The following is a 25,937-nucleotide window of genomic DNA, read 5'->3' on the forward strand; positions in this document are numbered from 1 at the left end:
TATCGATGTCCTTATTTGACTTTTCTGCAGATAATAACAACAGAGTGAAACTTATGCTCGAGGCCGGTGTCCCAGGGTCTGATTTCATCAATGCTAGTTATGTGTCAGTAAGTACAATTCTTCCCTATACTTCATTAGTCTCACCAACTGAGGACTTTTCTTCTGGAAACTGATGCCTTACAGGGAAGCTTGCTCAAAGACATTATAGTAAGTGCCCTGGTCTTCGTATTCTTTCCTCTTGAAGTTCCCTTAGAAAAATGTAAACGAGTTTTCAATATCTAAACAACTGTTCAATGGTCCACCTTTTTGTAAGATTCTTAATTTTAGGATGTAGTTTAGATTCCCGATTTGAATGACGGATATCACTTCTTAGTCCAAGTAATTTGATTTGTTGATTAATTACCTATTTTACTCAGGTTTGTTGCCTCTTAATTGATTACCTATTAAATATTTATAAATTGCATCAAATATTCTCTTGCCTCAGGATATATTATGATTGTCCCTGCTATTTAATATTAGAAGGAATTCTCTCCTTGCTTACTATCCCACTGAGATCCAATGCTTATCTGTATGGGAGTGGTTCTCAATCATCTTTTTCCACTCATACCACCTTAAGTAATCCTAACTACAGCCTAACTATACCATAGGTGCTCTGTGATTAGTAAGGGATTACTTAAAGTGGTATGTGAATGGGGGAAAAAAGGTTGAGAACCATGGATTTAAGCAGATGGAACTGCCTCCCTGCCAATTATGTCAAGCAAAACTGTTAATGTCTTCAATGCATTTTTTTTTAAAAAAAATTGATCCTAATCAAATAGAAAGAGCTTACATTTGAGAACCCAACGTCTTCTCAGCATGTCCCAACCCTCTTACAGCACATAAACTGGCCCTTTAACCCAACTTGTCTATGCTGGTCCCATCATCATGTTTGGCTCATATCCCTCTAAAGCTTTCCAAATATTTATGTAAATGACTTTTAAACATCTCAATTGTACCTGCAGCTCATTCCATAGATCAATGGTTCTCACCCAACTTCTGGTTGAGAACCACGGCCATAAATGTGTGGGAAAATATGACCCATCAGGTCTGTTAATTCCTTCCCCTTTTGACCTCTAGTTCTGTATTCATCTTCCTTGTAAAATGACCAAATAAGGGTGTTTACTGATTCTCTATTCAATCTTTTGCTGAAATACAACAGAACAATGCAGTGGAATTCAGAAAGGTTTTCAAACTATGATATTTTGAAGCATACAATTTATTTTTTAGGGTTATCTCTGTCCAAATGAATTCATTGCTACTCAAGGTCCTTTACCAGGAACAGTGGCAGACTTTTGGAGGATGATTTGGGAGACAAGATCCCAATCCGTAGTCATGTTGATACATTGTTTTGGAAAAGGCAGAGTAAGTCAATGATGGAAGATAATATTCTGTTGTACATGATCTAAACTCTATCTGAGCAGATTGTGCCTCTCCAGTTAACCAATTTTACAGAATGTGCAACATGCTGAATTGTTTATAAAAATGGAATTGCATGCTTAAATTAACAGCGCCACTTAGTATTAGAGACAACAAATAATGATTATACGCTTATGCCATTATTTTGTGCAATCACAACAATCTGGCTCAGATTGCATTTAACCCATTCCTTCTACCACTGCCCTAGCACAGATCACTAGATGTTTTCCCACACCCAGGCAACATGAGTAACGGTGGCTGAAATCACAGGGGCATCAGGGTGTTGCTGACAACTGGCATCTTTTTATGGATGCATCCTATTTGGATGCATCATAGCTTGGTACAAGAACACAGCCAAGGCCACCCAGCCTCCCCACTTTTGACTTTGTCTATACTTCCTGCTGCCTTGAGAAGGCACCCAAAGTAACAAAAGATGCATACCACCCTAGTATTTACCCCCTCCCATCAGCAGAAGGTACAATAGTTCAAAATATACTGCCAAATTCAATGACAGCATCTTTCCAACCATTATCAGACTTTTCATATGTGAAAGATGATCCCTTGATCTTGCACATCTATCTAGTCATGGGCTTGCTCCATTTTGAGTGTTTTTTTTCTGGCACAATCCAGCCTGAACTTTTATTTTATATTATCTATGTACTTATAGTTGGTTTGCCTCGATGGTATGCCAACAATGTTGTTTCACTATAATCTCAGTGCACGTGACAATAATAAACATTTCACTTTAATTCATTTCATTTTTCTAACCAGATGAATGTCTTGTCTCTTTCTTGCATCCCAAAGTTATTTGGCTACTTTTCTGAAAGGGTTAATGCTTGTGATAGTCCAGATTCTATCACCAATGTGTACATGAACAGATGGTCATGTAGGATGACTGATTAGCTGAGAACATAGCCACGCCTACTGGCAGGTCTTAAAGGATTGCTCCTAGCCAGACCAGGTCATTCTGGACTGGTCGACCTACATGTGATATGCTCCAGTCTTTTAGTTAATAAAAGCCTTGGCTTGGATCAACTAGTCGATATTTTTGGTTCTTTCGATGCGTTCTACAATGCTAAAATAAAATTTTCTTTAGGCTGCTTTCCTTGCCCATCTACCCAACCTCCTAGCTATCCTTTTCATGGAGTTATACATTAAATATATAGAGAGAACAATTCCATCAATTTTGTCCAGGTAAGTGTAAAAACTATCCTGACTGATTGCAATTCTCAGCTCTTCATGCAGCTAATGTTGTTATGTGCACATTGATGTACATCCACATCATGTCAGGTAGTCGCTTCAGAGGCTGCCATGCTGTAGAGGGGAAAAAAAATTACAATTCAATTGTCTTTTACTTTTTCTGCAAAAAAATAAAATAAATTTCACTGCGTCCAAATTCATCTCTGGTTCATCTCCTTCATACATAACTATGGGCATATAAACTTGTATACATTTCATTTTGTAATTTTGCCTATTCAGATGAAGCTAATAAACCTTATGCATACACTGGGTGCACAGAGCCCAGCGACGTGAATTTTCCCCTTTCAGGATATTCTCGAAACCAGCTTCCTTTGAAGTTCTGGCAAGAGAGATATGGGCCTTGGTTCTCAGAAGACCAAGTAAGAATTTGCAATCTAGGCCCACAGTTGGAGGAGACTTCAGAAATTTAGTGAAATATAATGGCCAGTCCTATCCCAAATGGGTCAGGTAAACAGCCTAGAATTGTATGCAGTATTTCACGATGGCAACTAAGGCTACTGAAAAAATTTCAACTGTGTTTTAAAAAATTTTATTCAGGTCAGGTGCCACCAGTATTGGCCTGAAGACAACAAGCCAGTCACTGTATTTGGAGATATTGTGATCACTAAACTAGCAGAAAACATTCAGTCAGACTGGACCATCCGAGAACTGAAAATTGAAAAGGTACTGAGCTAGTTTTCTATGAAGTAGATGACAAGATTTTTTAGATTAATTTTCGATAGTGAAACAACATAAAACAGGCTCCAGATTGTTTCATTTAATCATATATTAAATGAATGGATTATAGCATTTTTCATTAAATTATGCAAGTTTATTATTAGTACTTTCAGTATAATCTGCCCATGAAATTCAAATTAGACATCAATATAATCACATGACCAGAAACAAAAAAGATGGAGGATCTCAAATGATTGAATAATATACAAACAACTCTACATTTTACTTTACTGTTTTTTTTTTTTAAATGGCCCTACTTGAATAAGATTATTAACAGTAAATCACAAAGTGTAGCTGACAAGTTCACTCCCCAAATAGATTCCATTTGTAGCCTGCAGTGATGTTGGCGACACCACCATTGGACACACTAGCTACTTAAGTCTTCATATCAACCAACTTTAATGTGTGTATTTCCATCTTTGGTTGTTGGCAGCGATTAGAAAAAAAATGAGCCAATTTTTCCTTCTTTATCAAAGAAATGAAAAAGGCCACATGTTACAGTTCAATCAGTTCCCAAAATTGAACTTATTCAAAATCATAGAATCAGATAAACATGCCCTTTGGCCAATGACGTCCATACCACTCATCAAGTAATCGTCTATCCTATTTCCCCAACACTTGGTCTGTTGATTTAAGGGCTTGTCTAGCTGCTACTTAACTGTTAAGGTACATGCCTCTTCCACCTATTGGGCAGTTTGCACCAAATTGCATCCACCATCTGAGGTGAAAATGTTCTTCCTCAGATCCCCTGTAAAAATTTTTTACTCCCTGCGCTAGGCTCTCTAGATTTGTATACCTCTGCAAGGGGAGCATTTCCTACCATCTACCCCATGTTCCTCATAATTTTACATTCCTTTTTCAGGTCCTGTCTCAGCCTCCTCAATTTTAAGTAACACATGTCCAACCTATCCTGTCTCTTTTCATATTCAAAGTGCCTCATCCCATGCAAAATCTTGGTGAATCCCCTTTACACTGTCTTCAGTGTAAATACATCCTTCCTCTAGTGGAAGAGAAGAGCTGCACAAAGTACATAACATGTGGCCTATCCAATGCTTTATAAACGTACCATGACTTCCCTGTTCATATATTCTATGCCCAGGCTAATGTACATGTGATCTCATGTGCCACCTTCACCACCACATCTACCAATGCCGCCACCTTAAGAGAAATGAATTTGTACACCAATGTCCCTCTATGCTTCCTAGGGCCCCTCCATTCATTTTGTATATCCTAACCTTTTAGTCCTCCCAGAGTGCATCACCTTGCACTTCTCAGGATTTAATTTCATCTGCTATTTGTCTGAACATCAAACTCCGAAGTCTACAATTATCCTACAAAAATCAACACCTCCACAATTTCAAAGTCATCTACAAACCAACTAATCATTTCTCCTACATTCATATCCAAAATCATTAACACATCTCTCTCACTAGCTAGCTATCTCATACATATTTATATTTATCAAACAAACAGTGAATGTTCAAGCACTGATCCTGTGGTATATCACTGGTTACAAGCTTCCAATCACAAAAACACCCTTCACCACTCTGCCTCTTCATCTCAAGAGAAAGAAAACCAATTTACTCACTTGTTTTGGATCCTTTGGTTCAAACACTTTGGTTTACCCTCCCCGTGGGTTTCCTTATCAAAGCCTTTCTGAATTCCACTTTGATACATCAACCACACTGCACTCACCAACCCATTTTGCCATCTAATTTTTTTTTTTTTTTAAAATAAATCTGATTATTCAGACAGTATTTCACCCAAAACTATCTTTGTCCATGCTTTCATCCCATTAAACCTGGCCCATGGAATGTTTTCCAATAACTTTCCTACCATTTAACATTCGACTCACCAGCCAGTAAATGCTTGCTATGCTTACAGCCCATATTGAATAACAGCATCACATTTTCAGTCCTCGAGTAATCTGGCACCTCAGCAGTGGCCAGTGAAGATGTAAAAAAATTGTGAGTAGGGCCTCAGGAACTCCTCCCATTGCAGCCTGAGATACCTCTCATTATGCCCTGGGGATTTATCAATTTTTAAGCCCACAAAGATATTAATACCTACTTTTTAATTATGTTCCAGAATATGATGATTCACTTTAAATATAGATAGGTAGCTTTAATTTGTACTAATATAACAGATTCAGAGAAAGCAAATTATTCCTTCTCATTCCAGGAAGATAAATATCATTTAATTTATTCAATCTCAGCTACAAACGTTTGGCTAGAGATTCAACCCCAGTCAGTGGTGCTAAACAAACTCAGTGGCTCCATTTTTGAGTGTGCTTCCAAATTTAGTTATATTTTTTTCCTACCTAATTTTAAAATTATTTTACAAATCCTTAAATATATTAAGATATTGTTCTTGAATGTTTTTACTGTTCTGACATTCTTTCAACTTCAATAACTATTTGAGCAGCATGGGGATTTTATGATGGTCACACATTTCAACTTCACTTCTTGGCCTGAGCATGGTGTCCCCGAGACCAGTGCGGCTTTGATTCATTTTGTGAAGCTAATTCGAGCAAACAGAACCAATGATAACACTCCTATTGTGGTCCATTGCAGGTAAGTCAATTTATTTATAAATACATAATAGTGCTAGCCGTAGCATCCCGAAATAAAAGGAATGTTTTCTTGTCCAACAGTGCTAAAAGTATATTATTGTAAAGAGTAGTACATGGTGAAGCTTTGCTTAATTATTTTTCCCCATAGTAGTTTTTTTTTATTTAAAAAACCATTATCCAGAATCCAAACAACCAGCAGCCTGAAGCAGCCACCAAAACAAATTGGGGAAAATAAATAGGTTAAAAAAAAAGTTTAAAATTGGCACACTCTAGCAATCATATTGCCAACCACACAACACTCAGTCTCAAGTAACTTCTCTGGTATTTACCAATCGCCATAGGTGCCAGATTCTGGGGGCTTTTACTGTATCTATGATCTGTGAAATGAGGCAGTAAAGTTCATTGTTGAATTGTTCCCGTTTTTCCATGATCCTTTCAGTTTTTAAAAATCACAGGAGCATCCTAGCAATTAGCTCACAATTTAAAAAAAGTTAAATATACTTGCTTCTTTTTACAATCCTGGTCCTATTTAATGAATAGAGGGAGCTATACACCGATACAGTGAAAGTAATAAAAACTAGAACCATACACAGGTATTTTCAGACAACTTTAAAGAGGTAAGAAAATAAGTAAAATCACTATTCTTTACAGAAAGATTTATATTGCAAATTGCATTCAGATGCAGACTGAAACATCAAACTTATTTGATGAACATATGAAACTTAATGAACCAATGGAAGACTTTTAAAAAATATATATAGATAGATGTATAAGACATGTTTTTATCTATTTCTCAGTGCTGGTGTAGGAAGGACAGGTGTCTTCATTGCACTTGATCACCTTATACAGCACGTGAACCACCATGACTTTGTGGATATCTTTGGATTTGTGGCAGAATTACGAAATGAGCGAATGTGCATGGTTCAGAACTTGGTAAGAATGTGAAACTTTTTTTTATATAAATATGAAGGCATTTGGGCTCTGTTCTTAATGATTGACAGAAATCCTGTTTCATTTTCACACAAATTTTGTGCAAAATTCAAGGCATCAGATCGCGTTAATTTTATTGCAATTTTTTTGATTTCTGCAAATTCTTCATGTAACTCAGCAGGTCTGCTGCTGTACAAGATGTCCTGCAGTACATTCCTTCAAGCAACAGAATTTATAAAACCATTAAAAAGATTGAAAAAGTGCATTAACATATGCAAAATACATTGGTTTATATGGTAATAAAAGTAAATTAATATCAAATTTAAAAGTATAAAATAACAGGGAACATATGAACCCATGTTATTAAATGGAAAAAAGGGAAAGAGAAAAAAACTATGTTCCTAAACTAAGAATCAAACCCTACCCTATGAGGACTGCTAGCCAAGTTAAGGAGTCCACTACTATTAACAACTATGAGATTATGAAAAATAAAAAGAATTAATCTACAAGTTTTGAAATTAATTGAGAAAAGGTCACCCAAGTTAAGATTCATTCCACACAAATGTTTTTCTAGAGAGACATGCCATCACATCCAATCACTATTGCGTGAGTCAGAGGGACAGCATTTTTTCATCTCAGCAAAATTGCCCTTCTAGCAAAGAGGGAAGCAAAAGCCACTGTATGGGATTGTGAAGAAATCAAAATTAAATCCATTGGCCCACTCACTCCAAAAAAGAAAAAAGCAATAAAAGTGCTAGGAGTCAAATTAATATTAAGAATTAATAAGGTGCAAAATAACCATGCCATAAGCTAAAGAGAGAAAGATATAGCCAAAACATATGATACAAAGGACATTACTCACAATTCAATATTCGATGCCTAGTTTCATCCTCTGAATATATTATGTCTTTAGATGCTGAAAAAGCATTCTATAGAGTAGAGTGGAAATATTTATTTTATGTACTAGAGAAATTTAACCTGGGTTTTCAATTAATTAATTGGATTAAAATGATATATCTATCCCATACAGCTTCAATTTTCTTTTATTCAATTAAATCCAAACCTTTTAAACTGCATCATGGAACCAGACAGGCTCGTCCCTTAAACCTTCTACCATTTAATGTGGCTTTGAAACCATTAGTAGTCACTTTTCAGCAATCAGCAGAGATCTCTGGAATCTCTAGAGCTGGAAATTCTTATAAGATGTCTCTCTATGCTGATGATCTTCTGCTATACATATCCAATCCTGACCATTTGATTTGGCAAATTTTGCTACTTCTCGGTCAATTTGGTCAGTTTTCCGGCTATAAATTAAACCTGCGGAAGAGTGAATTACTTTTAAACTCTTCCTGCTCCTTCGATTCCTCTGTCCCTTTAAAAAAAAATCAAGTAAACTATCTAGGCCAGTGGTTCTCAACCTTTTTCCTTCCACTCACATACCACTTTAAGAAATCTCTATGCCATCGGTGTTCTGTGATTAGTAATGGATTGCTTAAGGTGGTATGTGAATGGGAAAGGAAGGTTGAGAATCACTGCTCTAGACCCAAGTGTTAATGAAATATTTTGCTTGAGAAAAATTGTCCTTGGCCCATTTCCTTTGGAGTTATGAAACCGTGCACATAATGAGTCAATTAGGTACAATTAAATCAGTGGTTTTCAACCATTTTCTTTTCTGGCCACATACCACTTTAAGCAATCCCTTACTAATCACAGAGCAACAATGGCATAGGGATTACTTAAAGTGGTATGTGAGTGGAAGGAAAAAAGTTGAGAACCACTGATCTAGGCATTACTAAAAGATTTAATAATTTGTTTAGGGAAATGTTCCTTACCCTTTTGAATCATGCAAGAAGTTCCCATCTCAATGGTCTCCTCATTCGAGGGCTTTTAGTGGATGTGTTAATATTACCAAATGAATATATTGCCTAAATTCTTATAGTTTTTCCAAGCTGTACCAGTTTTTGTTACTCAATATTTTTGATTCATTAGATTCTCTCAGCTCCTCTTTTGTTTGGGAAAACGAGTGCCCCTGCCTCAAAAAACCTTCAAAAAATTAAAAAATTGAGGTTTGGCATTAATTTTAGATTTTTATTACTGGACAATGAATATTAGATATTACTATTTGAATTCCAAAGTGCTTCAAGATGGATTGACCAAGAGATTAAGTCTACTAAAAGGCACTCTGTCCTTTCAAGACTTGGGAGGACCCTTGCCCTTTTTGGCTTCAAAGTTGACTGATAATTTGGTAGCCAGACACTCCCAAGAATTTGGTTTCAATTTTCAAAACATTTTAGTTCCCATAGGTTTTTATTGATCAGCCCTATTCTACGTAACTTTTTTAAAAATAAAGAATCTTTGGTTCAAGATATTGGTTATACTCAATGGTTAAGCTTGGGTATCCAATCTTTTCTAAATCTATATATTGGCCAAAATGTTGCATCTTTTGAACAATTATCTATTAAATTTAAAATACCCAAACATCACTATTTACAGATTAAAAGCTTCTTAAATACTTTAACATTGAAGCTTCCCCAGGACTTAGATTTTAACTTCATTTGAGTAGTATATAATTTTCAACCTAATCATAAAGGATTACTTAAGATGTAAGGATGGTTTCCTGGGTGGTAATAAAAAAATGGGAACAAGACTTTCAACAACCATTTGCCAAAACTGCATGGGATTCTATTTTGAAACATGTTCACTCATCTTCTCTCATTAATTCAGTTTAAAGTCATCCATTGGACACATTTTTCCAAGATTCAATTAGTTAAATTTTATCCGAAGATCTCGAAATGTGAGAATTGATAATGCTGATGGATTAAATAGCTGTTATGAGCCAATTTATCCTGCCAACACTGGAACCATTCCAACTTAAAAGTATGCACAAAATCAAATTGAAGGGCCCATTCTCCAATCTAGCAGGTGTTCAAATAAATGGAGCATCAGATGATGGGGCTGTGACTAAACAACTTTTGATGTGAAGCACTAAAAAAATAATCCACGTGGGTCATGTTCTAACTGTTAGTTGCAGCTCCTGCTGCAATGCAAAATGCACTTTCAGAAATGAGGAATGTATAGTTCTGTAAATATTTTTGTGAAGTATGACAAGCATGCTTAAATAATCTTCTGAAAAGTTGTAAACTGCTGCTCAGCCTTAGTTTGCCAACTTGCTCAATGTCCACAGTTTTCTTATACACTTGTGAAACTGAGTCATAAAGCATGGAAGCAGGCCCTTCAGTCCAACTTGTCCACACCGACCAAGGTGTCCCACCCACACCAGTCCCAATGGATTATGCAGATGTCCTTTCCCTTGATTGCCACTACTTTATTAGTAGTGTAAAACTGGGCAGTTGTGCAACTACAACTTGCATTCTTTCATCATCTACTTGAATGCTTTTATGGTTACAAATATTTACATGCTATGAGAGCATTTACCTTCAAATTCCTACAACAACCAATTAGCAACACAAAGTTTCCACTTTATGCATCTCATTCCATGTGTTTTGTTCATTGAGGTAATCGGTAAATATGCACCAAATCTACTTTAAATAAAACCACTGCAGTTAATCGTCAAGGGTTTGTCTCAGTGAATTTTAATTACGATAGCTTTTTATTTTAGCCATTTTGTAAAAAAATATAAAAGTATTAGTAATCCAAATGAATCTTTTCAAATGTCCTGTAGATCCTTCAGTTTGAATCTATGGGCCATGTGGCATTTGTATTAACCTGTATGCCATAATACCTCAATATTGTTTGTAGAATGAAAATAATGTTAGCTAGCAGGGGATAATTTTTTAATCTCAACTATCTAAAACATTCAGCTTTAACTCCGAATTTCACGCTATCATTTAGTTGACATTCTTTGGTCATTATTACTATTGCACAACTTGGAGAGAAATGAAATCTAGAAAATTCATTGTGCAAATATGTGTTAAAATTAGGATTATATTTCTATTCATAATAGCAATACAGTGTAGGTTTGAGTTTCCAGTTTGTTATATTTTTTGAATTGTTCAATATTAATTTGTCAACATTTAATTGACTATAGGCTCAATATATGTTCTTGCATCAATGTGCTTTGGATCTGTTGAATAACAAAGGAAATAGTCGTTCACTGTGGTTTGTAAATTATGCTGCTTTACAAAAGATGGACTCCCTAGATACAATGGAAGGTAAGAAGACAAATTTTCACAATAGACTTCATTTTCTACAACTCCAAATTTATCATGAAATTAATCAGTTTTGTCACATTCCTGGAACAAAAAAAAAACCCCAGAATTTAGAACAGTACAGTACCTTCAGCCCACATTATGCTGACCATATTGCAAGATAGCCTGAAACTGACTGTATATATAAACCACATTCATTCCATGCTCCACCATTTTAAGCAGACACTAAGCATTTAACAAACTGCTGGAGGAACTCACTGGGAGAAAGGAATTTTCAAAGCTTTGGAACCAGATTATCCATTAGGACTGAGACTGGAGAGGGAAGATGGCTAATATAAAGACAATCCCCTCCCCTCTCATACTGGCTATTTTCCCTCTCTCCAGTCTCAGTCCTGCTGCAAAATCATGACCAAAAACTTGCAAAAAATAAATTCTCATTTTCTTACCAATTCCCTGCTGTTGCCGCTTGACCCCCAGTTTCTCCAGTAGATTCTTTTTGTTCAACATTTCAGCATCTGCAGTCTCTTGCATCTCCATAAAGCACTTACACACTTTCAAGTCACCATTATAAACATAAAGGGAAAAGTAGCACTCATATCAAGTGCACTTTTTCCATTGTTGCAAATATGAAACTTTAAGTTGTGCATGTTTATAATGACCCCCATGATACTCAGTTTCCTACCTCTCACTCTACAAGAGAAAATTCTGTGTATAACGTGCTAATTACAATAGTCTTTGCAGATGTAGCTTAATATTAGGAGGCTTTTCAATGGTTGAGAAAGTGCTCGAGCATGACTGCTTGACTCCCAATAAAGACACAGTTCACTATCAATCAAATAGGCAGAAAACAATTAAACAAGTTGTTCAACAGCTGAACTTCTGCGTTTGCCTATTTGTAATGTAACTCACAGTGCCAGTTAACTGTCTAATATTCAGACTATTTCTCCTTCCCAGGTGAAAGAACAAACATGAGGAAAGAAAATATCAACAAATATGCTTTATTATGCATGGATTTTGTGTCCAAAAGTCAAATTGTTTTGCTAAAATTATCGTGCTCTTCATTTTCCAAACTCTGAATGCAGAATAATTAGTGAGGTTTTGATGGCGACTGGGGAAAGCAAATTATCATTTTCAGTTGAAAAATCTTTTGCAAAAGAGCCATGTTAAAGTACTACATAATGGTTAATATATCACATTCTAAACATGTCCTTAGTCATCTCATTTGTAATAATCAATAAATGAGTCCATGAGACTTGAAAGTTACATATGCAGGTTAATTCAGTTGTTGTAACATGAAAAGTGGTTTTCAAAAGGAGTGGGAGGAAAACAGCTCATATGCTTTGCAATGCAGTTCTGCCCCAGCCAGTTCTAATTCACTAACCTATGGCATTGTAAGAATACCCACACTAAAAAAAACAGCATCTATTTGATGGTGTGTGACCAGATTACATCATTAAAACCCATTCACAGTTCCATTATTGGACCTGACAATGTCTACATGCAAAAGGTAGCAAAACAAGGTTCCAGGGCCAGGTAAGTTCTTTTCAAAGTGTTTAAAGATTATTTGCAAGTTACAAATTAAACATAACTTGTGGAAAAAAAATATTTTAACCATCCATCTAGCTGGGCTCCCCCACCACCCCTCACCTCAATTGTTGATTCTGCAATGACCTTTCAGTCCTAATCAACAATAGACCAACACCACCAATTCAGATTCAAACTCAATGTCAAGTTTATTTCCAGTGTCTACAAATAGGAGCCCAGTGGGTTAAGATGACCCAGCCCAGGCCCAGGCTGAATCTGTCCCCATAGAGGTTTATGTGCAAAGCCCCTGTCATTGACTCGAAAATGCACAGAGCCATTTAGTAATAAGTAGCTCTTGTTCCTACATTGGGGTTAAAATTACTACATTGTTAATTGTGTAAATATCTTTTAGGTGATGTGGAATTGGAATGGGAGGAAACAACCATGTAATTCTCCGACTGCTGCAGAAGATCAAAAAGGTTTCACTAAACTTGCATTGGTAAATTAGAATGAGAGCTTTAATAAGAGCCAAAGTTAATCTGTAAATAGGCAATCTTAAATCACCATGATGTCAGAATCCTTTATTGCCTCGGTCTTTATCAAATGTTTCTTTACACTTGTGTTTGGCTTGGATGGATATTAAGATCTAAGTATTTATTTTCCTCACTTAAAATATCTATTGCACATTACTAGATATTATTTTGCTCTACTGCATACTTTGTAACTTTGCAATATTTTTTTTTTTTAAATGTAAAGTGAGCCAAATAAGATGCAAAATTAAATATTTCATGGCACTTTGTGGTTTTGGTAAATACATGTTAAATTGTCATATCCCTTTGTTGTGCAAAAGTGTTTGGTTTTGAAATAAATATGATTAAAGTGTGCATATTATTGCACTTGGAAAAGTTTTATTCCTTCTGTTATCTCTACTTCTGATCAGTGCTCAGTACTAAAATGTTGGCTTCTGGAGTCAGTAGTTTAACTCGGTCTTCACTGGCAGAACAGTCTGTGATCCTGAACAGCTGAACACTCACCCCTCTGACACCACAGAGATTAATCTCTTTCTGCAGTTCAGACAGTAGCTCTTCTGGGACACTGCTGTTTACACTCACTGCTCTGTGCCAACTAAAACAAAGTTATCAGATTGGCCCTGGGTTTTTATTTTGATGAAGTTCCATTCTTTAGTTCCAAGAAACTAATTACCTTGCTGAACACAATCATTAAGGAAACCAACCTTTTCACAATTCTTAAGCATTTTACAACAACTCACAAGCATAAACTTTCAAAACTGACTAAAAAGTGTACTAACTGAAACAATAGCATACATTTATATAATGCATGTGGCAGGAAAATGCTGTTAACTGCATTGCAGCTGTAACAGAGCTAGATGGGCATGAAATTTCTCAAAATGTGTTTCCAGACTCTGAAACAACAGTGTGGAGGACCTGTGCCAGTTTGGATTGAGACTTTCAAGAATGTATACTCAATGTTTTGTGCATACTGGAACCAACATGGCAGAGCTTTCATGCATAGTTGGATATGGAAAGGCAGGTTAGGATTGGGGACATGGAGTTAACTTTAGGGAAACCAGTGATGAAATATTTGGTGAGAGGAGTTGATCTGCAAAGAGAAGATCATGGAAGGAACAGGTAGAATGTGGATGAGTGGTTGCAAAAAAGAGTGCGATACGAGCAGAGAGAAAATTAGGCAGCAAGACAAGATTACAGACAGCAGAGATTAGGGCGACCTTGAAAGATTATACAAGGGAGGGTGTGGGGGATGCACAGACAAGGGTGGTAGAGAGATCAGTGGATGAGGAAAGAGATGCAAGGTGGCATGTAGATATTAACAATGGAAAGGAGGATGTCACAAGAAACAGGAATGTGCCTGAAGAATGTTCATTCCAGAATAATCTTCACTCCTGGACTCACCAGTAGCAGTCACTGTAGGAGAAGGTCTGTACCCAACCCCAGATAAGACTTGCATTTTTGATTAAAGGTTACCCAATTCTTAAACAACTTAGAGTAGAATTTCATTTAGTATAGCTGACATGCATTGAATGTGATTGTCACTGCACAGAGAACGAATTATAATTGACTAAAGTGTTCCACATGCATTAAACAGGTCATGGATGATTTAGTTAAATGGTGCATGAGAATATGGCCCTGTATCTCTTCATTTAGAAGAGTTCAGAGATTACTCAGGCACTGAGGTACACGGTTCTGAAATGCAGGTTAGACTCATTAATGAATTTTACATGACCATGCCAAGCACTGCTACACAACTAACTCATGCACGATTTCAAGGCAGATTGCACTCAATATTATAGTTATTCCCTCATGAACCAAAACATACATTTTTCTTCCAGTGCTGTGCCACTCTGCATCTACTCTTCAATATTATTTATTTTATCTGCTTTTTGTAGTTGAATCTATTGTGGAAATATTTTTCTAATGTCGTATGCATCCATATAGGTGCAAGGATAAAATTCATAATGTGATTATCGGGTTAACAATAACACCCCAACATCTCACCCCTTGATTGTTAGAACTGCAATGAGATTGCTATCCTAAGAAAAATACTTAATGCAAGAGAACTCTATCATTATTTCACAAGTGATACATGCAGAAATATTAAAGATGCAAAATTTATTTTAATAGGATAGTTGTGTTTTAATCAGATGTATAACATGCTATCTGAACAGAGATCTGCCAAGTTCCTCCAGCATTTGTGTTTTTAGCCAAAAGGTGGGTAGATTCGACACAAGAAATAATTTTTGCATTGTGGTAGATGGGGTTAAAATCCAAAAAAATGCGTAGTAACTTTCCCACTTTGGAGCTCTCTCCAAAAATGATTAAAGTACTTCAATATTTTGAAAGACTCAAATAGTATTCCATTCATCTTGAGATTGTTCTGCAGTCTTGTAGTCAGTAAAACTCTACACAGAATAGAACTTGCAAATATTAAACTATAAAGAGTAAGAGTGAAACAAACTGCTCTTTTACAAACCACAGTGGCATTTATTGTCCAAGTCACAATACCTTTGGAGCTTTGGATCAAGTGATATTTAGTAACTTCAACAGGTGACTCTAACTGTGTTTAGTACAATGGTCCTTAAAGCTCTAGAGGAGGCAAAAGTTTCCGGCAACACATCTAACAAAGGCAAAACTTGTGCCAAGGTCAAAAGCAGGCAAAATTAGAGCAATTAAAAAAAATATCAGCCAGGAAAAGATTTAATAGTTAATCCCCAAGCTTCAATCTCTCTAATCAAATTGCATTTTTAATTATTTCTCAATAATCCCCTTTAACAGCTGGATAAGCATTACCACAAGTAATGTTATACAATAACACATTCATTTTAAGAACTGTAGATTTGATGCCAATTCATATTAGCCATTCATCTCTTAAAACTAGAAAAATCCATGAAAAACATTTAGACAGAGAAATATAAACAGATGCAAACATTTGAAACCCCCCCCAAAAATTGCAGGTGTTACCATCCGTTAGAAGAACTGCAGTAGGTCGGGCTTCTTCCAGACTATTCATGTGCTGTTAATGCTGCCGGAAGGTGTGAGACCACTTCAGTAGAACAGTGGTGGTGTAAATCCCAACCCGAATTGAAACAAAAGTCCGCAAAAAAAGTGAGACAATGCATGGAGATAGAGGAATTAGTTTAGAAGATGATCCTGTAATTGTAAAAGGTGGAATACTAGTAAAGCATAATCTGGAAAGTGTAAACTCGACTCTACAAAGAAAAAAACAAAATTTTCAGTATTTGAAATAAAATTTAAGTTATAGGTATTAGTGGATAAAATTCAAAATGGAAGAGGATGGCATAAAATATGCAGCAGACAAAATCTTATTTGAGGAAGTCTTAAACAGTGCATGTCTGACTTGATGCTATTGAGCGCACAAGATGTCAGATTGCTGAAGAATGCCATTACTGTACATGTTGGAGATCATAATCAATACTTGCCCCAATGGCAAGTCCCAAAATCTATTCCAAGCTCTATATGTACCTTTGTGACACCAGCACAATGGAAATTTTCAGTTTAATTTAGCACAGCATCTTGCGATTGCTGGTTTAAGTCACATTACCCTACCTCTATAATAGGTGTTGAGAGTTCTCAAAAAATTAACAGATTAGACAGACTTGTGCTCACCTATAATAAGAATTCCTTATATTTTCTAACTTTAGAAGGAAGATGGTTTGTAGGCAATCCTAGAAGATTATGGCATCAACACAAAAAATGTTTCATCAGAAATGGGTGCACTTAAGGATCATGGTGCACAGACCAAGTTCCTTGCAATAGGACTAATTGGAAAAGGAAAGCAGGATATTCATACATGTATTTTCACCAAAGATGGTTCTGCACCAAGGGAGAGGCACCAATGGGAGAACTTTTGACCTCAGCATTTCCTATAGAATATGAATTTAGCAGTCACAATCACCTGTCCAGTTGCATTAATTTGCAGTGATACAGATTTGAAATCCCAAAGGAAGCCATTTGGACATAATGCATAATCTTACTGATAGAGGATATGCCTAAGTTAATATCAGGAATTTTACCATGCGAGAATAAATGTTCTAGCATCTCAGAATCACGTGACTGCATTGCCAAGATTGAAGCACAGGTGAAGATAATTGTGCTCAAATAAAACAGAGAGCGAGGACTTTCAAATCAGAATATCATCGGAATTCACCCGGGCGTGCGTGCGTGATAACAGCAATAAAGATGGTGTTACATTTAATTTTTTTTTTTTTTAAATTATTAACAATTATATAACCCCTACTCTAACTAACATATAAAGTAACTAAAGTTGTATACAATGATCTAACTTTAACCGTGCATGCGCGCCGCCACTGCAGCTCGAGGCTCAATTCTGGGAAGGCCATTCTAAATTCAGAAATTTTATTATGATACATGGCCTTAAGATTGATGCAACGCGGAGGCTTTAAAATGTTGAGGCATGCAGGCCTTGAATGGTGAGACACCACCTAGATGGAAGGAGCAGTTCATGAAGTGGGTGAGAGACTGGGGATGGGGGAAAGAAGGTGATAGAAGGTTGATTAAATCACAAACACCCTTGCGGTACTTTATAGAAACGTGGGTCAGTAGGAGTTGTCTCATTCCTCTGTAAGCAAAAGGAGGAAATCTGACAATTCTGTCTAAGTCCACAAAATGAGGCCGTGGATTCTCAATCCCACAAAGGAGGTTGAAGAGATCTTTCTCTTGTGCTGCCTTCTTCAAAAAAAATCACCTCTCGAACCAAATCTGTACTCCATCTTAATCTGTTAGCCACCTTGTCTCTGCACCCACCTGAGTTTTAGAGACACATCCTTGCTCCTCTTCACATGTATCCCCCAGTTAGGAACACCTGGTCTTGAAAGCTTGCTGCTAGTTTCAGTCACAGGCAGGTTGTTAAATCTCTTCTCTTAAAAGGACAGTCCCACACAATAAAATGAACTGAAAAATGGGAGCACATCACAATCAAAAACAAAGCTCCATGGAATTGTTAAGTAGTGATCATCTGAGCCAATAAATTAAGTGACTGTAAGGAAGTCTAAATCTCCAGAGGTGCATTGCTTTTTAATTTTTACATTTACATATCAAGTCTGAAATCCAGGAATTAAAAACATACACTGGTACTCTTCCCCTCCACGGAGAGAGAGAGAAAAAAAAAAAATCACAAAACAAGATCCTGAAACAGACTTGCAACTGAAGTTAATAACTTGTATTGATTTTGCCCACGGTGCAAGTACAATTAGGAAGAAAAAAGATGACTACTCAGAATTGGAAGGATATTCATTTTGAGACCAAGCCATATGCCACATCTGAGTATAGGGATGTATTATTTAAAAACGACTCCTTCCTCTCTCTCTCTCTCTCTCTCTCTCTTCTCCTCCCCCCCCCCTTCCCCCCCCCCCTTCCCCCCATCGTCTAATTGCTAGATTTGGGGCTTTTGTCTATTTAGACAGTCTGACTTTATTACTATACTGATGTTAATTTCTAATGTGTATCCTGTTAAGAATAATTCACCATTGGTTAGTTCCAAGAAGACTAGATATCATACAAGATGTAGAAGGTGAAATTATTATCAAAGTGTTTTCCAAAGGAAAAATTCCAAAGCAAGTGTTTTATTTGGAATATCTGATGTTACACAATAATTCACCTTCAACATCCTTGCAGTGGCATTCCTCAGCTGTTGGTCTATAAAACGTACATTTTATAGTGGTATATTTTAGATCAGAGAATAAGATACAGGGTGGTAGTTGTGGAATGTAGGATGTTTAATGTTATCCTAGAATAGAGTCATTATTTGCATGCCTAAACTCTTGCTACGGCAGTCAAATTATAAATCTTCCACTACTTCAGGAAGAATTTTGATGGAACTTAATTGTACTGTAAAACAGATGAAGTGTCATATCCTTTAAAAATCCACAGATCAAACAGCTGGGTGTTTGAGATCCTGGATCCAGTATTCATTACAAGCCAAGTTTCAACCTACATCTAAATAAAGCAAATAACTGACAAGTTATTTAACATATTAATTTTGAATAACTTGATAACATGTGGAAAGTCATAACCCAGTCTTAAACTCATGTCAAACTATACATTAATTGTTTTTGATCTGTGTATTGGAAATATAATTGGGTGAAATCATATGCTCCCTTACACAAGAATCAAGGATTAGTAGTCACAAATTATGTCCAAAACAGGAGTAAAATTTCAGTGTAAATATTTTGCTATGTGGTTCACTCCGGATGTGAGTTACTCAGATCAATTGCGCACTTACATTGAATCAATTGTTACGATGTACACAGTTCCTTTTCAGTTTCAGTTCAAAAACATTTCTGAATTATTACTATAAACGTTCATTTCCCAAGTTGTCTTGGTTATAATTAATACTTGAAGGTGTTGCACCAAGAAAACTGCTTTGAAATTAATTTAGCCTTTAAATTTAAAAATTAGATAATGTTATTAGCTATATAATAACCATAGCATTAACAGTAACAGAAATTATTGTATTCACTCATGTAAAAGTCAACCCCTATTCATGGCCCAAAAAAATCTGGGATTTTCCATATATCCCATGTAAAAGTCCACCCTAGTCGCTCACCTCGTCTTCAGCCACTTGCAGGCCAGAGCTCTCAACGCCTCAGTTGTGAACTCTTGTTTCAGCCTCACCGACCCACCCTTCAGAGCTCCTGATGCTGTGAATGTGGACTCTCACCTGGGCCCCGGCCGATCAGAACCTCGACGCTTCAGACGATGCAGATACTTATCACAATCCCTACCACGGACTACTTCAATCCATTCTGTTTTTGTTCTTATTTGTTTAGAGATCATTTGGACCTGATACGGGATGTATTTTGATTCAAGTGAATTTCAGCCCCTCAAAAGTAGTATCAATGGAATTTTTGGCCTATAAATTTAATGTTAAAAATGGTCTGCAAAATTTGATATTTACACAAGTATGTTCAGTAAATGATTAGACAAAAATTAATACAATAAATTTTAGCTTCACAGAATGAGAATTTGTAATACACAAAAGAACTGAATAAATTATGAATACATTTTCACACATTTAAATACTTTAATAAAACAAATTTTAATAAATGTTTCTTGTGAATATTTGAAAAAGTATTAGCTTTCCTGAAACATTTTAAAATTACCAAATGTTTGAACACAAAAGCTTGGCCAATACTTCTCAAACCTATTTTCCATTCAACACGATCGATTCCCCAATCTTTCAAAAATGTAGCCAAATACTTCTAACCAGCATAATTCTCTAGGTTAGGAAATTCCAGATGTTCACCACTCTGTGAGCAGAACATTCTACTTACCTTGGTTTTAAATGGACAGCCTCTTGAAACAATATCCTTTTGTTCGAGTCTTCCACTCCAAAAGACATCTCAACTACTGTGGTCTCCTGATTACCTATTATTTCGGTTCTCTTGCTTGGACAACCATCGCGTCCCACAAATCAACCTGTTGAATCTAATTTGAACTGCAGTCTTTGCTACTTTGTCCTTTACTTGGTAAGGGGACCAAAATTGTGCACCTTCCATTAAATTCCCAGAATGAAATCCTTTTCCATCTACATTTTATTTTGCAAGACAAGTCACCTTTGTTTACCATTTATACCATGCTCGCATGGTAAAGATGAGAGAGAGTTTCTACAGGGCCAGAGAGTATATTTACATAAATAAGTTAGAATAGAAATTAAACACATTAAAATATTAAGACAAACACAGTAAAAGTCTGTGGTATCCTATCCATAGATGTCCTAGGAATTCAGGAGTCTGATAGTTTGGAGGGAAAAAAAAACTTGCCTAATCTAGACACAAGGGCTGTAGTATCTCCTAACAGATGGCAGAAGGGAGAACAGTTTACACAAGGGGTGTGTGGAGTCCTTCACAATGTTTATTGCCTTTCACTTGCATCAAGTATTGTAGACATCCTTCATGGTAGGAAGGGATCCTCAATGATCTTTTCTACTGGCTTCACTATCCTCTGCAGGGTCTTTCAGTCTGAGGTGGTACAGCTTCCAAACCAGGCAGTGATGCAGTTGCACAGGATGCTCTCAATACATTAGCTGTAGAATGTAGTGAGGATGGAGGGTGGGAGATGAACATTCCTAAGCCTTTGAAGGAAGTAGAGGCACTGCTGGGCTTTCTTGGCTATGGAGCTGATGTTAAGTGAGCAGGTGAGATTCTCTGCCCAGATATATCACTGCTTCCTTGCAGATATTTTCATAACAAAATAGTCTATTCCAAGCTGTTACAACAACAGACACATTAACAGTGTTACATATTCTTTAGCTTTTTAGTTTGCATTTTGAAAGGAGCAGAGCATGCCTCTGCAAATAATCGCACTTGAACAGCTGAGCATTTAGTAGAATGGCACTATTGAGTGAAGAACAATTGCTGGTACAAGTAGCTACACAGTTGGTGTTGACCACCAGAGATTTATAAAGCAGTTCTGTAGTTGTGTTAAATATTTTGAGCCTTGACTGCTCAGTGGAACACTCCTTAAACCCAAATACACGCAGCTAGTCTTCAACATTGCTTTCTTCATGAGTATCTGGTGTGCAATTACAACTTCTAACTAGCATAATTACAGGACTCAAAGAACCACAGAAAATAAGGATAATTAAAAATCAAAGTTCATCTCGGGCACCTAACATATTAAAAATGTTCACTTTAAACATTGCTTTGCACGGGTGTGGGGGGTGGTGGGGGGGGGGGGGAAAGAGAAAGAATTGCACTTGTTCAGTCTTGTTATCTTCAATGGTTTTGAATGCAACCTCAATGTCATTTTCCCTAAAATTTTGGTAGAATTGGAATAGAGTCTTGGGGTCAACTTGTTTCCACAAATAAATAATCAATATTAAAACTTAGATATCAGAGTCATTTAGAATGCATGCAAACAAGCACTAGAAAGCGTAAGAAACATAAATCAAATGTAACATTTTCAATGACTAAATGTTTAACAAAAACATCTATCAAGACCTCTCCATCTCTCCATCACTAAAATTCATATTAACAAGGAGCAAATCAGGAGATTGCAAATAATTTGTTAAGTTTGAAATGGATATCCACAGAAGTAACAAATAAAACCAAGTTTGGTTCAGAACTACACCTTCTAATTCCTTATATCATGTGTAATAGCACAAAGTTTTGGACAAGGGCTTATCACAAACACTGGCTCTACAATTGATCTTCACTAAATTGAAGAACTGCACACCACAAGGATTCACAGACTAATTTTTAAAAAATTAGTTATAGTACTGGCCATTAAAAAAAAATCATTTCTGCTGACAAATAGCATGCATGGCAGCCCAAATACTATCAGAAGCACCCATCAATCCAAATTGGAATCAAGGACTGCCCAAAACAATTTGAAAGTAGTGCCTTGAACCATGTGGATCAGTTAGGAAGTAATCAACTGAAACAGGTTACTTTCTTCCTCAGTCTAACTCATAACCAAACAATTTTCCAGAAAGCAACATTCATTTGAGACCTTTCAAAGGTACATTCACTTCTTTTTCCACAAGGAATACTATTATAGCTAAATTAAATCCTAGAGAATAAAATAATGTTGACCAATATGCTTCAATCACATATAGTGCAAATTATAAAGTGGACATGCTAACTTTAAATAGTAGAAAAAAATAAATTCATTGTAAAAGTCTTACTCACTGCTCACATATAGTGCAAATTATAAAGTGGACATGCTAACTTTAAATTGTAGAAAAAAATAAATTCATTGTAAAAGTCTTACCCACTGCTGCATGTACTGTGTGGATCCAGCCAATAGAACCATCTCTCTAGACTGTTGAGTTGAAGTGAATTAATACCACTCTGTGTCACGAGTTCCCTGGATCTTCTATTGCCCAATTAGCTTCCTGTTGATCTGAGCTTTTAAAATCCAACTGCCAAATTCACCTGACTCCAATTGCCAGGTGCAGCCTTCAGATAAAAATCACTGTTGCAGTGTCAAAATCTGACATCTGCCTGAATTCTACCTTTTCTGGTTCAACAATGATGAAAAAGTGGACCACAGTCAGCATCACCAGAAAAAGCAAACACATTAAGCCTTAGTAATTAATCTGACACCTCGAGGAAGGGCTTAGGCATGAAACATCTTTACCTCCTATTGAGACTGCAAGACCTGCTGAGTTTTTACTACAATTGTGAGCCCTTAAACGAGAAGATAAAGCAATTTTCCCAATGAATCTATTCCTCCTGCAAATGGATACCATTGCAATTATTTTACTTCTAAGTGCTTGATTTGTCTTTTCCCTCGGCACTTTGTGTAGAATAACTCCACGTATTTTTAATCCTAATTATATATTTGAAGAATTTGCACCAGTGTCTTTTCTCCATGCAGGAATATTTTATTTTCTAAATTTTCACTGACTTGAAACTTAAGTGTCCTCTCCTTTGCACGTATCCTGTCACACAAGTAGTGAAATGTATCTGATTGTGCTTTTATACCAGTGAGGAAACTAAGGCTAATAAATAGCAACTTAAATGCAATTAAATGCAAGCAATAAACAAGAGCTCTGCATTCACATAGCTATCCTCCCGCCCATTTCAATTCTCGCCTTTCCTCTCCTGTCCTCCCATTCATGTGCAGTTGGCCTTTGGCCTTTCTTCTCTTCTCCCAAAGCCATTTTAATTCAGGTGCTCATCCCATGAAGGACAACTCAGGCCCATATGTTGGTTATATAACCATACTACCCCTATGGATGCTGCATGACCTCCCAAATTCCTCCAGCAATGCTGTGTTTTTACTGCTTTCAAATTTTACTTGGTACTAGGAGTAAAAGAATATTAGTGGAAAGTTATTTTTGGAGGCCTGAGATCAGTGGTGTGTTGCAGGTACTTGTGCTGGGTCCCCTAGTAGAGATCAATGGTTTGGATGAGCATGTGGGTGGCATGATTAGTAGATTTACAGATGATATAAAAATTGGTGGTAGAGCGGACAGTGAAGAAAAGGTTGCTTCAGGTAATAACTACATTTGCATCAAATGGGTTAATGGGAAAAGGAATGACATATTGAATTTTATTCAGCCAAGTACAACATGGTACATTTGGGGAAGATAAACCAGGGCAGAACAGTAAATGGTAGGGGCCCTTTGGTATGGGGTAGAACAGGGAGGCCTAGGAATACAAGTGCAAGGTTCTATGAAAGTGTAGGAAGGGTGGTGAAGAAGGAATTTGGTACACTTGTCTTCTTCAGTCAGGGCATAGAAGGCTCCCATAAGACTCTGAAATTGTGGAGAGCATAGATTTAAAGTGTTAGGGGACATGAGATGCAAGTTTTTCCACCATGAACGGTTGTTAAAATTGGACATAAAATGTCCTCCTAAAGCCTGTAACTATTTCATTCACTTTTGATTATGCTGGCATTTTACATTTTCATAAATTTCATACTGCATGTCCATACCAAGGTTAGTTATATACAGTTGTATCATTCTTCTGCAACTATATTCCAGTAAATATATTGGATATTAATCACATCCCAAATGAATGACCAATTCAAAAATGAATCCAATCTTGAAAATTTCAGAATTACTGCACATGTGGGATTTTTTCATTTACTCATTTTTTTTTAATTGTACAATTGCAATTTGATTCATTTAAAGGAGATGGAAAGAGCAATGAGCAGAGGACGCCAGTTTATATATACAATTTATGACCGGTTGTTACCCAATTAATACCCAGTGGAATGTTGGGACAGAACACTTAGCACTCAGCAACAGGGTGTTGACTTGCCCAATCAGGGATGAGCCGTCCCCCAGTGATGGCCAATAAAATCTCACAGGAACCAGTGGGATTTTATTTTAAAGACGTGACTGTTCCTCAGTGAAAAGTTGACTGTAGGTTTGGAACACCTGCCCCTCAGAAGTATACCCTTAAAGCACCCTAAATGTTGAGTTCCAAATTTAGTTTCTTTTTTTTTAAACCTCAACAGACAGTTTGTATTTTCTTTGTAACTTGTGGCCAATAAACTGCATGTGTCCTGAGACCCATGTAAATGAGTGTTTTTCATTCACCATTATATATTATTCAAAAGAACGGAATGGATACAACGCCAAAGTTGTGAAAAAAGAAAGTTGGAATATAACAAATTAGAGAAAAGTTGTATCATTTTTAAAATCACAAACTTTTTTAACAATTTACTTTTAATAGTTAAAACAGTTGTTGAATTACGCGCTGTTCCATAGATTTAGGATAAGAATCCGATTATTATTTATCGGAGCTTGTTGTGTGTGATTTCAATAAGTCATGACTTGAGTACCTGGTTCTGACTGGGTCTTGGGGTCGTTCAGCAGATGGGAAGTCGCTCAATGTTAACACATGTTTAACGTTAACTCTTTAAGCATTGGTAAGCTGGGTCTCTCCAGATAATAAAACTAAACCTGAGCAAGGATAACAATTTTAAGCTTGGGTTCTTCTTCCACCCCCCACCCCCCCACCCTCAAAGACCAACAAACCAGCAAGAGAGAACACTGCATAGCCCACTTTTATTTAGAACTGAGTCAACGGAGCATTGAGACGAGCTCTCCGGAAAGGGGACTGAGATCATAGGTTATCACAGAAGAAACTTAACGAGGTTCTCCAGCCCTGAACACATTGGGCATCTAAAATAGAATTGCTGTAATAATGACAGGTCTTGGGAGTTTGATGCACTGCGACAGCTAATAGTTGGATAGAATTACCTGCTTCTATATATATGTATGTATGTATATATAGCAAAGGGACTGTTTAAATGCCATCCAACCCCCTCATCAGC

The 25,937-nt window shown here is 36.6% G+C and overlaps 1 protein-coding gene across 1 annotated transcript in view; it reads left to right on the plus strand.

Annotated features, from left to right (window-relative positions):
• The window catches only part of ptprq (protein tyrosine phosphatase receptor type Q), a 152,531-nt gene extending 139,092 nt beyond the window's left edge, over nt 1–13,439 (plus strand). The window contains exons 53-59 of the mRNA XM_069904020.1: nt 31–107; nt 1,267–1,401; nt 3,253–3,378; nt 5,857–6,005; nt 6,802–6,937; nt 10,983–11,106; nt 13,040–13,439. Coding sequence (XP_069760121.1) covers nt 31–107; nt 1,267–1,401; nt 3,253–3,378; nt 5,857–6,005; nt 6,802–6,937; nt 10,983–11,106; nt 13,040–13,077 — 785 coding nt within the window. The 3' untranslated portion in view covers nt 13,078–13,439. The remainder of the gene's footprint in view (nt 1–30; nt 108–1,266; nt 1,402–3,252; nt 3,379–5,856; nt 6,006–6,801; nt 6,938–10,982; nt 11,107–13,039) is intronic.
• Nucleotides 13,440–25,937: the final 12,498 nt, after the last annotated feature.

This window comes from Narcine bancroftii, chromosome 11, assembly GCF_036971445.1.
Source record: "Narcine bancroftii isolate sNarBan1 chromosome 11, sNarBan1.hap1, whole genome shotgun sequence".
In the NCBI taxonomy this organism is placed as follows: domain Eukaryota; kingdom Metazoa; phylum Chordata; class Chondrichthyes; order Torpediniformes; family Narcinidae; genus Narcine; species Narcine bancroftii.